The sequence below is a fragment of the Aedes albopictus genome, chromosome 3, assembly GCF_035046485.1.
Source record: "Aedes albopictus strain Foshan chromosome 3, AalbF5, whole genome shotgun sequence".
NCBI lineage: Eukaryota > Metazoa > Arthropoda > Insecta > Diptera > Culicidae > Aedes > Aedes albopictus.
This window is the reverse complement of record NC_085138.1, coordinates 165,763,357-165,778,637: the sequence shown is the minus strand read 5'-3', so window position 1 is coordinate 165,778,637 and position 15,281 is coordinate 165,763,357. Positions and strand designations below refer to the sequence as shown.

The window sequence follows — 15,281 nt, the reverse complement described above, 5'->3', positions numbered from 1 at the left end:
AGGAAGCAAAAAAAACGGGCTTTAGGGGTATTTTATAGATAAACGTGTCGAGGTGCATTCAATAAAATATATCCCCAGAAGGAGTTAGAAAGAAGATCATTCCACGATTGGTGGTACATATTCATCTAAATCACCGATTAATAGTTAAATATGTTCCTAATGAGAGTTAATCTTTGCAAATAACCGGAAGCACTCAAATTGTTCTTGGCTCTAGGTCTTTTCACGAAAATGCTCCATAGAGGCTTAAAAATCACCCGCCCACACAAATAAAATCCAAAAGGCTGATGCTTTTTCTCTTTGGGAGCGGTTTTAGTTTAGATGAATAAAGGTGCCATTAGATTGTTTGTAATCCGACATTCATCCAAGGTTGCTATTTGTTATGATTCACGTTGTGTTGGCCCTTTGTCGGGTTTGTTTGGCCAAATATTTGCCATGTGTAATGAGACTTTAAGTTAATGTGGACTCAAAAGCGTGCCAATTGTTTACCAGTGTTGATAAACCCTTTACAAATGTTACTCCAGATTTACGATCATTCTACAATTAACCGCATACTTTCACCTCGCCTCACCTTACACTGGAAGAAGGAAAAAGCATTCTGTCTGCCAGCATATGTGTACGAACCCCAACCATAATGATACCCTGCACGTTGTGCAATTAAAAATTTGGCAACAAAATGAAAAAAAAAACAAAACAAAACAACGCAATCCATCTTCAGATATTGTTTGCAGAATGGAACCACCGAATGCCCCCAATTGCTCCAGGAAATTCCTTTTTACGTCAGCTTCTAGCAAGCATACATATTGCCCGTTGCAGAACTATGCAACTACTCCAATTGCAAATTGGAGTTCTGCAGTGTTATCTCAATTTTGACATTGGCTCATTTTTATAGATAAAAAAAACTTACCTTAACCTACGGTGAAGTCACTTAAATAGCTGCTGCAGCATCCCGTGCTATCTACAGACCGTAATCTCCGTCACCCTCGTCGCTGAACACGTCCAGGTAGTCGTCGCTTTCCTCGATGGCATTCGGCGGAACAAACGCCCCACCGAAGGCATCATCCAGCCGATCTTCGATGCCCATCTGCGTTGCAATTCCGTAGACCAACCGCATCAGCACCAACCGTACGAAATTCGGCGTATTGGTTTCCCGTGCTTCGTACTCCAGCTGCTTCAGAGTTTTCCGCGACGGCACGTGATGCTTCCTCCGGCCATACCGCCTCCTGCGGGCGTCACACACCGTGGCCACCAAGACCACCAGCAGTAGGATAATGGCAATATTTCTTCGCGTCTTGGCACCGAACATATTGTATATCTGCGGGATTTCACTCTTCACGCGACTTGCTTTCTTCCGAATATATGCACAAATGACCGACTTTCCTGCGGTGCGGTTCGGGGTCCCGATCGATTCTTCTGCGTGCGCCGCGCGGCTGGTAGTGTTAATTGGTCTAATGATCACACACTCTCTAGCACTTAAGTATCTTCTTCTTCTTCGTTTTCGTTAATGATCTGCGCTGGCTATTTGCGTCGAGGGGCTTTCTGTCCAGGCCACAAACAACTATCCCGACGTTGAACCCCGTTGGATTGAATTATCTCCAGAAGATAATGCCACGATCGTAGATCACACTGCCTTTCCGGTATACGCGCTCAGTTCGGCTAGAGCAAATCCCAGCCTTCTAGATCAAGATCAAAGTGTGCTGTGGAACCGTTCGTCGCGGATGTTCTGCTCCAAATTCCCAACTTTAATTCAAAGCCACAAGAAACACACGATCTTGTAATCTGCGAACCACTACCGTAACAACGAACGATCAAGATTTGAACACTGACTTGCACCCGGATTCTTCCACCCACTTATCTGACGAGCACGGCACACACAGCGAGAAGAGGGGTTTTCCCGTACGGATCGACCGAAGATGTATTCGCGTTGAGCGCTGAACGTTGAATGGAAAGCGCCGCTGCAGTCTCTGCGGTTGGTTTGGACTCCTGACTGTGGTGGTCGTGGTGGTGCCGCTGAATGGAGCCCCCCTGAGCGGTGGTCTGTCTGTTCCGACTGTTCGTCCGTCGCGGCGGTGTGGTATGGTGATTTCAATGAGAGAAATGTCCGCAACGCTCCTCATGGAGCCGAGGGGATCAGAGGTTTTCAACTGCATCCCCCCCAGTCTTACGAATGAATTTAGTAGGGTGGCGGTTTTTTGACTGGATATGACATTGGGGCACTAATTGCATTGACTCGACAGTCTTATTAATATAACCACTAAATGGAGGAACTACATGTTTTTCACTTCAACGTTTCGGTTCTGGTTTGGGACCTACCTCAGCAGAGGAATCTTTAATTGCTGCTTAATGTTTAGAGAAGATTACCGAGTCAATACAATTAATGTCCCATACATACATTTATTTGTTCAACATCACATTTAAGACAAGACATAATCAACAAAAGTACGCGCTTCACGCCTTCTTGTGCCAACCGGATCAGTTGCAAACACCAGCTTTGCAGGGTTGTTGTCCGGCATTCTTGCAACATGCCCTGCCCACCGTATCCTTCCGGCTTTGGCCACCTTCTAGATGCTGGGTTCGCCGTAAAGTGCAGCAAGCTCGTGGTTCATCCTTCTCCGCCACACACCGTTCTTCTGCAGTCTCTCGAAAATTCCGAGTGCTTGCAGGTCCTCCTCGAGCATGGTCCATGTCTCGTGCCCGTAGAGAACCACCGGTCTTATTAGCGTTTTGTACATGGTCATGGTGCATTTCGTGCGTGGGTGAATCTTTTTCGATCGCATCGCAGTTTCTTCTGGAGCCCGTAGTAGGTTCGACTTCCGCTGATTATGTGCCTCCGAGTTTCACGGCTCAAGTTGTTGTCAGCCGTCAGTAAGGATCCGAGGTAGATGAATTCCTCCACCACCTCGAAAGTATCCCCGTCTATCGTAACATTACTACCCAGACGGATCCGGTCGGGTTCGGTTCTGCTGGTAGGCGTACTTTGTGTTTGGGGCATTCACCACCAGTCCGACCTTTGCTGCTTCGCGTTTCAGACGGATGTACAGCTCTGCCACCGTTCCAAATATTCTGTCGTCCGCAAAGCACACAAATTGACCGGATTTTGTGAAAATCGTTCCCCGGCTGTTGAGCACGGCTCGTCGCATCACACTTTCCAGAGCGATATTGAAGGGTAGGCATGAGATTCCATCACCTTGTCGCAGTCCCCGGCGAGATTCGAATGAACTGGATAGTTCACCCGAAACCCTTACGCAGATTTGCACACCGTCCATCGTTGCTTTAATCAGTCTAGTCAGCTTCCCAGGAAAGCCATTTTCGTCCATGATTCTCCATAGCTCTGCGCGGTTGATACTGTCGTATGCCGCCTTGAAGTCGATGAACACATGATGCGTTGGGACCTGGTATTCACGGCATTTCTGGAAGATTTGCCGTACTGTAAAGATCTGGTCCGTTGTCGAGTGGTCGTCGATGAAGCCAGCTTGATAACTTCCCACGAACTCATTCGTTTTAGGTGACAGACGACGGAAGATGATCTGTGATAGCAGTTTGTAGGCAGCATTCAAAATAGTGATCGCCCTGAAGTTCTCACATTCCAATGGTCGCCTTTCTTGTAAATGGGGCAGATTACCCCTTCCTTCCACTCCTCCGGTAGCTGTTCGGTTTCCCAGATCCTGACTATCAGCCGATGCAGACAGGTGGTCAACTTTTCTGGGCCCATCTTGATGAGTTCAGCTGCGATACCATCCTTACCAGCTGCTTTGTTGGTTTTGAGCTGGTGGATGACATCCTTAACTTCCCTCAGCGTGGGAGTTGATTCATTTTCGTCCTCTGCTGCACTGGCGTCGTCGTTTCCTCCGTTGCCGTGGGCTCCCGTGCCTACGTTCTCTACGCCGTTCAGGTGCTGATCGAAGTGCTACTTCCACCTTTCGATCACCTCACATCCGTCCGTCAAGAGGCCTCCGTCTTTATCCCTGCATATTTCGGCTCGCGGCACGAAGCCGTTGCGGGATGCGTTGAGCTTCTGATAGAACTTCCGTGTTTCTTGGGAACGGCACAGCAGTTCCATATCTTCACACTCCGCTTCTTCCAGCCGGCGCTTTTTCTCCTGAAAGAGGCGGGTCTGCTGTTTCCGCTTCTGTTTATAATGTTCCACGTTCTGTCGAGTCCCTTGCTGCAGCATTACCGCCCTCGCTGCGTTCTTCTCCTCCAGAACCGTTATGTTCTCTTCGTCGAACCATTCGTTCCGTCGATTCCTTTCCACGTACCAGATGGTGCTCTCGGCTGCGTCGTTAATGGCTGCTGTTCGCTTTTTGTTCGCTGGGGTCGTTGCCGTTGGTCTCGGTTCGTATTATTCTGTTGCTGATTTTCCGTTACAATGGTTTTTTACGGCTGGCTCGTAGGGCCTGACACCAACCCCCTATTTTCCGGAGGACCATAGTGCACAGTTGAGCTTAGAGTCCTTCCCTGGCACTCGGACATTGATCAGCTGCCCCTAACATGGGGATCAGACGCTGTTGTGAGCCGCTCCTCCTGGAGAACAGACGCTCATGTTTACCGAAGCAAACCCCCCCCCCCCTCCCCCCTTCCCTGTCAGCCTACGACCAAAGTTCCCACCGGGGTTGGTTACCCGATCTTCCCTAAGGTTGCTCATAGTTTCCGGTAGGTACGGATAGGAGTTGCTGGGCAGAGGCTAGTGAATCTGAATTGCCCCAGCCTTTACCGTGCCAACCGTCCCATGCCTTTACGTTGACTTGTTGCAGTTGATAAAGACCTAAGCAATGTTTGGGGCGACTGAAAACGATTGGTCCAGGACCGAGACCAGTGGGTGCGAATGCTTCATTCAGCGCATACTCACCGCTACAAGCCCATGAGCAACATGTTGCAACAAGTTTTATGTAAGTAAGGGCAGTATAAAACTTGTAATGTTACTTGGGAACACATAAACAATTGATTTTGCTTTTTGATAACATTAGGAATTATCACATGAACGATATGGAAAACGGTTGGGACCCACTGGAGCAGATAATACGAAAAAACGGTTCACATTTTTTTTTCTTTCGCTGTTGTTTACCTACCTACTTGCTTGCATACTTACCTGCTTATGATGATGATCATTTCACTCTCTTTCTCGCGGCATGGCATGGCGTGGCGGGGTGTTTTTTTTTCTGTTTCATTAAATATTGGGGGGTTGGTTGGTTGGCGCAGCGCATATAAAAAGCAATCCATTTTTCTATGGGCCATTTTGAGCGTGAAAAGTTTCAAGTTTGTCGGAAATTTGGCACACGCCGCCAGTAGGTATAGGCAGGCAGGTAGGCCGTCAGTAGTGGCGCGTTTGGTCATGCGCGTTCGCCACAGCTTCATAAATTTAATGTTACGGTAGGCCAAAAATGGCTAAAGAACACAGGTCTCTGATGCGAGGAAATTGGTGTTGTTTTTCTCTTCTTCACTTGTTCTTCCATTGCCAATGAAATTGAATTTTAACGCGGAAATTCCACACAGCCGACTAGGCCAAATGAGCTGTTTGTTTTTGCTAGTCTATTCAACTTTTTAATTGATTTGCGGGATTGAATTTATTTAGCGAAGTGTATTCGCAGATTTAGAATGCAGGTGGCCTATTTCTGGTGCACAAGTCTACGGAAACATCGGTATATCAGTATTAAGTATTTACAATAGAGTCTGTGTTCAAATAATATCCGTCACTATCCTGTGTCAACATCGACTCCGATCACTACCTGGTGATAGTCACACTACGCCCAAAATTTTACATCATCAACAATGTACGGTACCGGCGACCGCCACAACCTACAGTGACTGAAGCAATCGTATGTCACCTCAACATACGTGCAGAATATCGAGACAGCGTTGCCAGACGAGGGCGAGCTCAATGTGACCATTCTAGAGAACTGCTTGAGTACAGTAGCCATCAACGACGTAGCCGAGAGCAACATCGGGTACATCGAACGGAGTCGACAAAAGCAATGGTTCTACGAAGAGTTCAGAGCAATTTTGGAGAAGAACGCAGCGCGGGCGGTAATGCTGCAGCAAGGGACTCGGCAGAACGTGGAACGTTACAAACAGAGGCGGAAACAACAGACCCTCTGCTTTCGGGAGAAAAAGCGCCGCCCGGAAGAACCGGAGTGTGAAGAAATACAACTGCTGTGCCGTTTCTTATAAACACGGAAGTTCTACCAGAAGCATCTCTCTACGTTTTGTGTCACGAGCCGAAATATGCAGGTATAAGGACTGGGGCCTGTTAACGGACGGACGTGATGTGATAGAAAGGTGGAAGCAGCACTTCGAAGAGCGCACCTGAATAGCGTGGAGAACGTAGACACGGGAGACCACGGCGACGTTGGAAACTTGGTTGGAAACGACTATGCCAGTGCAATAGAGGACGGAAGTGATCCGATTCTCACGCTAAGGGAACCCATTCTCCATTTCAAAACTAACAAAGAAGCTGGTAAGGATAGTATCGCTGCTGAACCCATCTAGATGGGCCCAGAAAATTTGGCCTCCTATCTGAACCTATTGATAGCTAGGATCTAGGAAACCGAACAGCAGCTGATAGAGTGGAAGATAGGCGTAGTCTATCCCATTCACAAAAAGGCGACCATTTGGAATGTGAATGCAATGAGCCGGACTCAACAGCCGGGGTACGACTTTCACAAAAGTCCCAACTTAAAAAAAAATCCTACAAAGAATCTGTATACCAGTAACTTCTCTTGGAGATCTCGAAAGCAACCTAACTAGCCTTTAAACATGGCAGGGCGGTTAACCCCTAAAATGGTGTTTAGAACTTAAAAGTTCTAAACTCCAGGACATTTTGCAAACCTTACAATGTTTGTCAATCATTAAAATAATAGCTTATGACTGTAGAGTACCGGACAAGTCGCAAGCGTAGAATAGATGTCAATTGTGACAGATTTCGTAGACCTTGAAATTCCTGGGCTCCAGGACATTTTCCAACCCTTACAATTCTCGAAAACCATAAATGCACTTCTCGTAGTAGTGCGGAGCACCATGGATATCAGCAGACGATAAACGAAAACGTAGATAGGGTCTTGTTCCATTTGGGCAGGTGTACCTATTTTGGGCACTTGCTGCTGTAACTAAGTCAATTTTAAACCGATTGATTTGAATTTTTGTATAGATTTAGGCACGTACAGTATCTAACTCTGTACAAAAATTCAAATCAATCAGTTTGAAGTTGACTTAGTTATAGCGACAAGTGCCCAAAATAGGTACACCTGCCCAAATGGTACAAGACCCTACATTGGCAATTTAGATTTTATACAACTTTAAAATATTGAACTCCAGATCATTTTGCAAACCTTGAAGCGAAAATATTTTTAGTAGCATTGCAAAGTACCATGCATGACAACGATTCTAAACAGTTAGCGTAGATAGAATGCGAGATTGGTGATTGGTGTAGATTTTGTGAGCCCTGAAAGCCCTGAGCTCCACGATGTTTTGCAGACCTCACAATGTCTGACAGCTGTAAAATAACTTCTCGATAGATTTCGGAGCACCATGGATATCGGTGAACAATTAAAGTAAACGTAGATTCAACGTATATTGAAGGGGTTCTGTAGAACTTATACATTACCATGAATATCAACGACCTGTAACGTCAAGCGTAGAACAACATTGCAATAGATGCTGTAGAGCTTGAAAGTTGTGACCTTTAGGACATTTTTCAAACCCCGCAATGACTGACAACGGAAAAAACATCTTCTTGCATTGCGGAGTATCATGGATAACAACAAAGGTAAGCAGCAAGCGTAGAATTAATCGATATTTAGGTCGATTTTGTAGATTTTGAAAGTCTACCTTCAGGACATTTTGCATGTCTTACAATCAATGTCTGACTACCGTGAAAACGACGTAATCTTGCATTGCGGAGCACCCTGAATAACAGCAGAGGTAAGAAGCAAGCGTAGATTGAATTGCGAAAGTGGTAGATTCTGTAGACCTTGAAAGTCCTGAACTCCAGAACATTTTGCATACCTTACAATGTCATACAACCTCAAAGAGCTTTTGTCGTAGCATTGCGGAGTACCATAGATTTTGTGGAACTTGAAAGTCCTGAGCTTCAGGAAATTTTGCAAACGTAAAGTTAATTTCTAGTTAAGTTACAAGCAACTCAGATAAAAACGGTTAAATACCGTAAAGTTTATTGGATTATGGCGTCGATAGATCCAGTTGACCATGTACATCCAACATCCAAACAAAACGAAAACAGCTGCACGCTTATTTTTTGCAACTCTAAGGAGTATTCTGACATAGTTGTTCCATGAATTTATTGCACTGATTACATTCAGGCGCTTACAGAGCATATGACTTGAATTCCATAACGTATTGGAGGCCTTAAAGAAATCTAGGTTTGTTTGACTTATTCACCAAAGTAAATCGAACATCTAGGATCTTCGAAACCTAGTTTCCAATGACGAAAGTCGTGAATGTAAACAGCTCCACACGCTAAGGTCAGTTTACCCAAATATGAGTAAACTTTACTCATAATCGCTGAAAAGTGCACAACCTCATTTTATGGGTAAAGTGGCTTTACTCATAAATGAGTAAGGGCACTTTACCCATAAATGGGTTGAGTAATTTTACCCATATATGGGTAATTTTTCCCTGGTAATATTTTTAATATATTTGGAAGTTTCGATTAATTTGGATAGTAAATATTATTCATAAATAATGATCAAAATTAATACTCATTTCAATATTTTATTTTATGAACACTTTTTACAATTTGTTTTAAGTAACAACTAATTGTTACGAAACATACTGCATAGAGCGCCCGGTGCGGTGGTTCCAGATGCTCCGAGACGATCTTGATCTGTCGATACTTCAGTTGCAGTTTCGACGTACTTTTCCTTCTGCGTCATGAGTCCACCTTCGCAGCCGGAGGAACCGATGGCGCACTTAACCAACTCAAATTTAATAAGCGGGAAACTGCTTGGGAAACCGTCACCCGGGGAAAACTCGTTGGTTTAGGCTATCCGTTTTTTCTCCTGGAAAACTTCCTAAGATGCCGGATCTCGTCTTCCAGATTACATTCCTGCGGATTCCTTTATGTTAACTTATCGATGACTAGCTTTGCTTATTGCCGTGGTTATGTTCCGGGGTTATGGAAGGAAGGCAATAAAATGGTAGAGGTGGCACCGGCACTGTTGGATGGATAAGAAAAATAGTTAAAGGAAAGAAGGCATGAAAGAAGGTGCTAAAAATTATGTAACTTACCCGATTATTGGACGTAATTCAGTATTATTCATGCCGGGATATACTTGCAATGTATTTGCTATTGTGAACTATTACTTGAACGGCGAAAAACGACGGAAATTCAAGCAACCGCGTCATTAGCTGGGCAGATGAACTTCAATCTCATGCAAGATCTTGTGTTTGTTTTGAAATAAAATAAAAGTGACAATTTTTCATCCAAATATGGGTAAAGGGCAATTACCCATATTTGCGTAATGTTGCTTAACTAATATTATGAGTAAAGTTTACCGATATTTATAAGTATGATTTACGCATATTATGGGTTTTGAATGCAAAACTCAAATATGGGTAAATCAACTACCTATTTATGGGTAAACTGACCTTAGCGTGCACGAAGCATTTTCGATAATAATAAAAAATTATAGGGATGTACATTAGTACTTCTTTTAGTACAACCAAAGACTAATTTCAACTAATTTCAATTAAAACAACTATTCACCAAGATATATTTATACAAAACTTCAGCTAAATGGTAAGTTTCCTGTTCCCGAGTAGAGCGCTCAAGTAAAATTTCTCTTTTTTCCATAAGTAATTTTGACACTTGTTAAACTGATAGCATTTTAACGAAAAGATGCTGTAAGAAGTTTGTTTAAAATTGACAATTCCTACCGGAGTTCTTTGTGGGGTTCATCCTTGTGGAATTCCTTAAATAATTTCTTCAAGGAATGCCCCAGTTTTTTTTGTTATGCTTCTAAAACGCCTCCAGTAGTTCGTTCAGGAGCTCCTCAAGTCGTTTGTTTAGGGATTTCTACAACAGTGCCTTTCGAGATTCTTCTAGAAGCACTTTCTGCGTTTTCTCCTAGAGATCTCCCAGAATTCCTTTTGTGATACTTCTGAGAATTGATTCTAAAATTTTCTCAAGCAGTTGTCCAAGAATTCATAAAAAATTTCCGGAAATTCCTCCATAATAAAACTGAGAATTTCTCCAGAATCTACACAGAACTTCTTCCAGAAGTACCCCGGGAAGTCCTTCTGGAGTTCCACACAAGGCTCCACCTCCATGGCTTCCCCAGGAATACTTCCAATAATTAAACGGGATATTTCTAGAAATTTCCCAAGAATTCCTCCAGTAATAATGAGAAAAATACCTCTATTTAATAATAATGCCCGGAAACTCATCACAAAACAAAATCCTCCAGAGTTCCCCGGGAATCCCTCCAGGAGTTTCCCGAGAACTCCTCCAGGAATGTTCTGTGAATTCCTTCAGGAGTTCCCCGGCAATTTCTCCAGGAAGTCCCCGGTAATTCTTTTAAGAATTCTCCGGGAATACCTCCAGGAGTTCCCTGGGATTTTTTCCAGGAGTTTCCCGGGAATGCTTTCACAAGAGTTCCTCAGGAATTTCTCCAAGAGTTAGCCGCAAATTACTTCATCAGTTCCCCAGAAATTGCTGCATAAATTCTCCGAGAATACCTCCAGGAGTTCCCCAGGAATGCCTCTTGGTGTTCCCAGGAAATTCTTCCAGAAGTTCCCCGCGAATTCCTCCAGGAACTCCTTCAAGAGTTCCCCAGGAATGCCAATAGTAGTTTCCAGGGATTTTTTCAGGAGTTCCCCAAAAATTCCTCCAAAAAATCTCCAAGAATATTTCCAGGAGTTCCCCGGCAATTCCTCCAGGAGTTCTTAGGGAATTCCCCCTGGAGTTCTCCGAGAATTCTTTCAGGAAGTCGCCGGGAATTCCTTCAGGAGTTCCTCGGGAATTCTTTCAGGAGTTCCTCGGGAATTTTTCAAGGACTTCGTCAGGGAATTGCTCCAGGAACCTCTCGGAAATTCTTCCAGGAGCTCCTCCAGAAGTAACTTGGGAATTCCTCCAGAAGTTTCTCGGAGATTCCTTAGAAATTCTTCCAAGAGTTCTCCTGGAAGAAATTTTTAGGAACTCCTGGAGATATTCCCGAGGAGCTTCTGAATGCATGCATGTAGAACTTCTGCAGGATTTCCCATGTAACTCGTGGAGAACTTCCCAAGAATTTTCTAGAAGAAATCCAGGGGAACTCCTGAAGGAACGCCCGAAGAACTCCTGAAGGTATTCCCGAGGAACTCCTTGAGAAATTACCAGAGAACTTCCTAGGGGAATCTTGAAGAGGAATTCCGGTGGAATTTATGATACAATGTCCTAGGAACTTCGGAAAAGATGCCAGGGATCTCCTGGAAACATTGCCAAGGAACTCTTGGAGAGATTGCCGAGGAAGTCCTGGGGATCTTTCCGAGGAAATTCTTGAGGTTTTCCCGAGGAACTCCTGGAGAAATTTCTGAGCAATACCTTGAAGAATTTTCGCGGAACTCTTGGAGAAACTCCTGAGAATCTCCTTGATGAATTCCCGGGAAACTCCTGCAGAATTAACCATGGAAATCCTGAATGAATTTCCTGTGAAGTCCTAACAAAGTACCGGGATCTCCTAGGAAATTTATCGAACTACTCCTGAAGGAATTCGAGAAGCTATAGAGGAATTTCTTTTGGTAGAACTGCTGAGAGAATTCTCGAAGAACTTCTGAAGAAATTCCCAAGGTACTTCTGCAGAAATTCGCGGGGAGCTCCTGGAGAAATTTTTCGCGGAAGTCCTGGAGGAATTCCCAAGAAACTTCTGAAAAAAAATTGCCAAGGAACTTCTGTAAAAAATACCGAAGACCTCCCGAAGAAACTCCTTGAGGAATTCCAATGGAGTTCCTGGGGGAATTTCCGAGGAACTCCTGGAGGAACTCTAAAACGATCGGTTTAGTAGTTTCCGAATTCATAAGGGTCAGACAGACAGACAGACAGAAATTCATTTTTATATACATATATGTACAGCCATTCCATAGAAAAACGATATAGTGCATCTCCGATTGTCGTGAAACTTGGTGGGCTTGTAGTTCTTCGGAAATAATTAGACTCGTATAGGGTGGTCCAAAAAATCAAGGTTTTTCAAAAATAAAATTATTCAAAAAATCGTAACTTTTGAACCATTTGACCGATTTTAAACTTTTTTGTTTGAAAGCTTTTGAATTTTAGTTTTCAGGAAAAATACGTTAAAGGGGCTAAAGTATTTTTCCCGAAAACTACAATTCAATAGCTTTCAAACAAAAAAGAAGTTTAAAATCGGTCAAATGGTTCAAAAGTTACGAAATTTTTATTTTTGAAAAACCTTGATTTTTTGGACCACCCTATATGAAAATTGGTCACCCTAATGACGAAATAAAAAAATACGGGTCTAATTATTTCCGAAGAACTACAAGCCCACCAAGTTTCACGACAATCGGAGATGCACGTTTTTCTATGGAATGGCTGTATATAGATATACTGTTAATTATTATAATATGGAACGAGCTCACCGATAAATATCCATCCAAGTCTTGATCCAAGTGTCCAGCGTTTATATTTTCCAAATCGACGTGGACAAAAGCGTCATATTGCCTTTGACTGACTTCGCCAGCACTAATCACACTACACTGTTCCAACGGCAAAAATGAATGAGATGATTTTTATTTTGTAAAATGGACATGTGAGAAAACAAATTAAAAATCCCTCATACTATTCAAAACATAAGGAAACATTTATTAACGAGAAATACTAGGTCACATTCCATCCCCATCACAATCGGAAACATCGTCCACCTCGAACAAACCCGTACTATTGGCGTCTTCCACAAGGTCGCTACACCCGTTGGCTTTCCTAATCAGATCGCCCCACAAAAAGTGACCGTCGCAGATCGGACAGTCGCCCTCCACGGGAACGTACTGTCCCGGTTCCAGGCAGCGATCGGCCAAGCATTCAATGTGGCAAATCAGCTTACACCGTGGTTGAATGCATCGCAGCGCGAAGTCCGCTCCGGATCGAATCCGCCCGTTGCAAATCGAACAATCGTCACTAACTAGCTCCATTATTGGCGGTTGGTCGTTCTCATCGGCCTCATCTTCCTCTGAGCTGATTATTATGTCATCATTAGCGTCGTCTTGGCCCTCGTCGTCGTCGTCCAGTGGCGCCTCGGAATCCGAAATGGCCGCGATGCAGTCCCGATTGGCCACTTCCTTCCTCCCTTCGGCCCCCATCACAAGCAGGTCATACTCATCCACATCGCAATCGTAATTAACGGTAATTTGCTTACTTTTACTGTTCTTCGATTCCGACGGCGGCGGTGGCGGAGATGCTGGCGAAGTTTTGGGGCTGATGCTTCTCCTCTTGGCGCGTCTCCGCCGTGATTTTTGTTGAGTGGTGGTCGTTGCTGCTTTGGGAGCTTTTCCTTTTTTCGGCACTTTCTTCACACGTCCAAAGCAAATTGGCATATGCATGGGGGGCACCTTTCCGATCTGGCGAGGCCCGGCCACGCAAAATCGCCGATATGTGAATGGGGAGTCAAAATTATGGGGTCTTGTTAGCATTTTTCACTTGAGGGAAGAGTGGATGGAGTATAAAATGCGCCGTTCAGAGAATGTTAAATACTTTTATGCAATTCAGTATCATAATTTACATTTTATATTACTCATTTCGGTATCATAATGCTCATTTTTTCTGAACTAGTTCATTATGCAACTGAAATGAGTTGCATAATGAAAAATAGTTGCATAATGTTAATTTTGCAACTCATTTGAGTTGCATTATGAACATTATGCAACTCAAATGAGTTGTATAATGAAAAAAATCATTGCATAAAATTTTGTATGCTACTCGTTGCAAAACTCGATTTTTCAACACTCTTCGTATTTATCCAACTCGGCAAGCCTCGTCGGATAAATGTACGACTCGTGCTGAAAAAATCAACTTTTTGCAACTCGTCACATAAATAACTATAGAAGTAGGCGGTGGACCCTCCTTAAGGTCCCATTAGCCGTGACAAAATTTGGCCAAACAAGCTCAACAAATGACAAACACAAAGTCAATCATAGCAACCTTGGATAATTGTCGGACTTCAATGGCAAATATTGTCGTCGCGGTTGAAACCCGAAGATTTCCCACACCCGAAATCGAATTTACTCAAAATCCATATGGGAAACCTAACGTCGGACGTAGTGCGCTGGGCAGCCCTCTATCCATCGCACTGCACTGTGCCCGACGTACGTCCGACACACGGTTTAGGAGAAAAATCGATTTAGCGTGTCAAAAATTCCGATTTTCGACTGCACGAACAATATTTGGCATAATGACAAACAGGAACCTTTATTTTTACAACGACTTTAAAATTGCTAAAGTATGTACTATGTAGTAGGACTAAACCAAGGGCTTAACGTAATCGTATCAATCGCGATTGAGTTTCTAGGAATATTCATATCGACTTATCATGAAAACTTATTACAGGTATACCTCGATTTAGTGGGCCGTTGATTATATAGACCCTCGATGATATGTACTTCGATTTTATGTACATTTTTTTAATCGTATTTTTAATATCGTCATTTATTAATATAATACAGGGGTTTTCAACCTTTTGGCACGCGGAGCACTTCATATCTATAAATTGTTTTGTGCAGCACCCATAATAAAGCCGAGATGAACCAGCCCTGGGCTGAAAATCTCGTTAATAAAGATAATAATAAAACCCATAATAAAATGATAAAACATTTTTAGCGGATGCATCCAAACTGCCCATTTGCCAGTTTCCCTCAAAGCTTTTAAACAAACTTCTTCCAAGATTTCGTATGACTTCCTTGCCAAGAGTATTTTTGGTAGATGCCTGGCATATTCCAAAATTTGTAGCAAATTCCATAAAAAGGTGTTTGTAATGCTTCAGCAGATTACTAAAAAGATGTGTGATAAATTATTTCCAATGCTGTTATGGTAAAATCAGAGCTAGTTAGTCAAGGTTTCCCGATTTCAGTACCCCTTCACTGGTAAATTCAAATGGATGAATCCCTGGAGGAATCTGTGAAGGAACCGCTTGAGCAATTCCTAAAGGAACTGCTGAGCCAACTTTTGAAAGAATCCTTGGTAAAACTTTTGAAGAAATCCCTGCTGAAATTTCTGAAGTAGTACTAGGAATATTGAATTAGTCTCTAAAGATATTTCCGAAAGTATCGCTGAAAAAAATTCAGAAAAA

At 43.3% G+C, this 15,281-nt stretch overlaps 3 protein-coding genes across 3 annotated transcripts in view; 1 reads left to right on the top strand and 2 right to left on the bottom strand.

Moving 5' to 3' along the window:
• Nucleotides 1–2,074, bottom strand: part of LOC109402777 (uncharacterized) — a 68,907-nt gene extending 66,833 nt beyond the window's left edge. The window contains exon 1 of the mRNA XM_019675483.3: nt 905–2,074. Within this exon, the coding sequence (XP_019531028.2) occupies nt 956–1,303 (348 nt within the window). The 5' untranslated portion in view covers nt 1,304–2,074 and the 3' untranslated portion in view covers nt 905–955. The remainder of the gene's footprint in view (nt 1–904) is intronic.
• Nucleotides 1–15,281, top strand: part of LOC134291783 (uncharacterized) — a 320,651-nt gene that overhangs the window by 285,272 nt on the left and 20,098 nt on the right. The gene's annotated exons all lie outside the window — the stretch shown is intronic.
• LOC109422636 (structure-specific endonuclease subunit SLX1 homolog) overlaps nt 12,393–15,281 on the bottom strand; it is a 51,903-nt gene continuing 49,014 nt past the window's right edge. Inside the window, exon 4 of the mRNA XM_019697465.3 lies at nt 12,393–13,557. Coding sequence (XP_019553010.3) covers nt 12,826–13,557 — 732 coding nt within the window. The 3' untranslated portion in view covers nt 12,393–12,825. The remainder of the gene's footprint in view (nt 13,558–15,281) is intronic.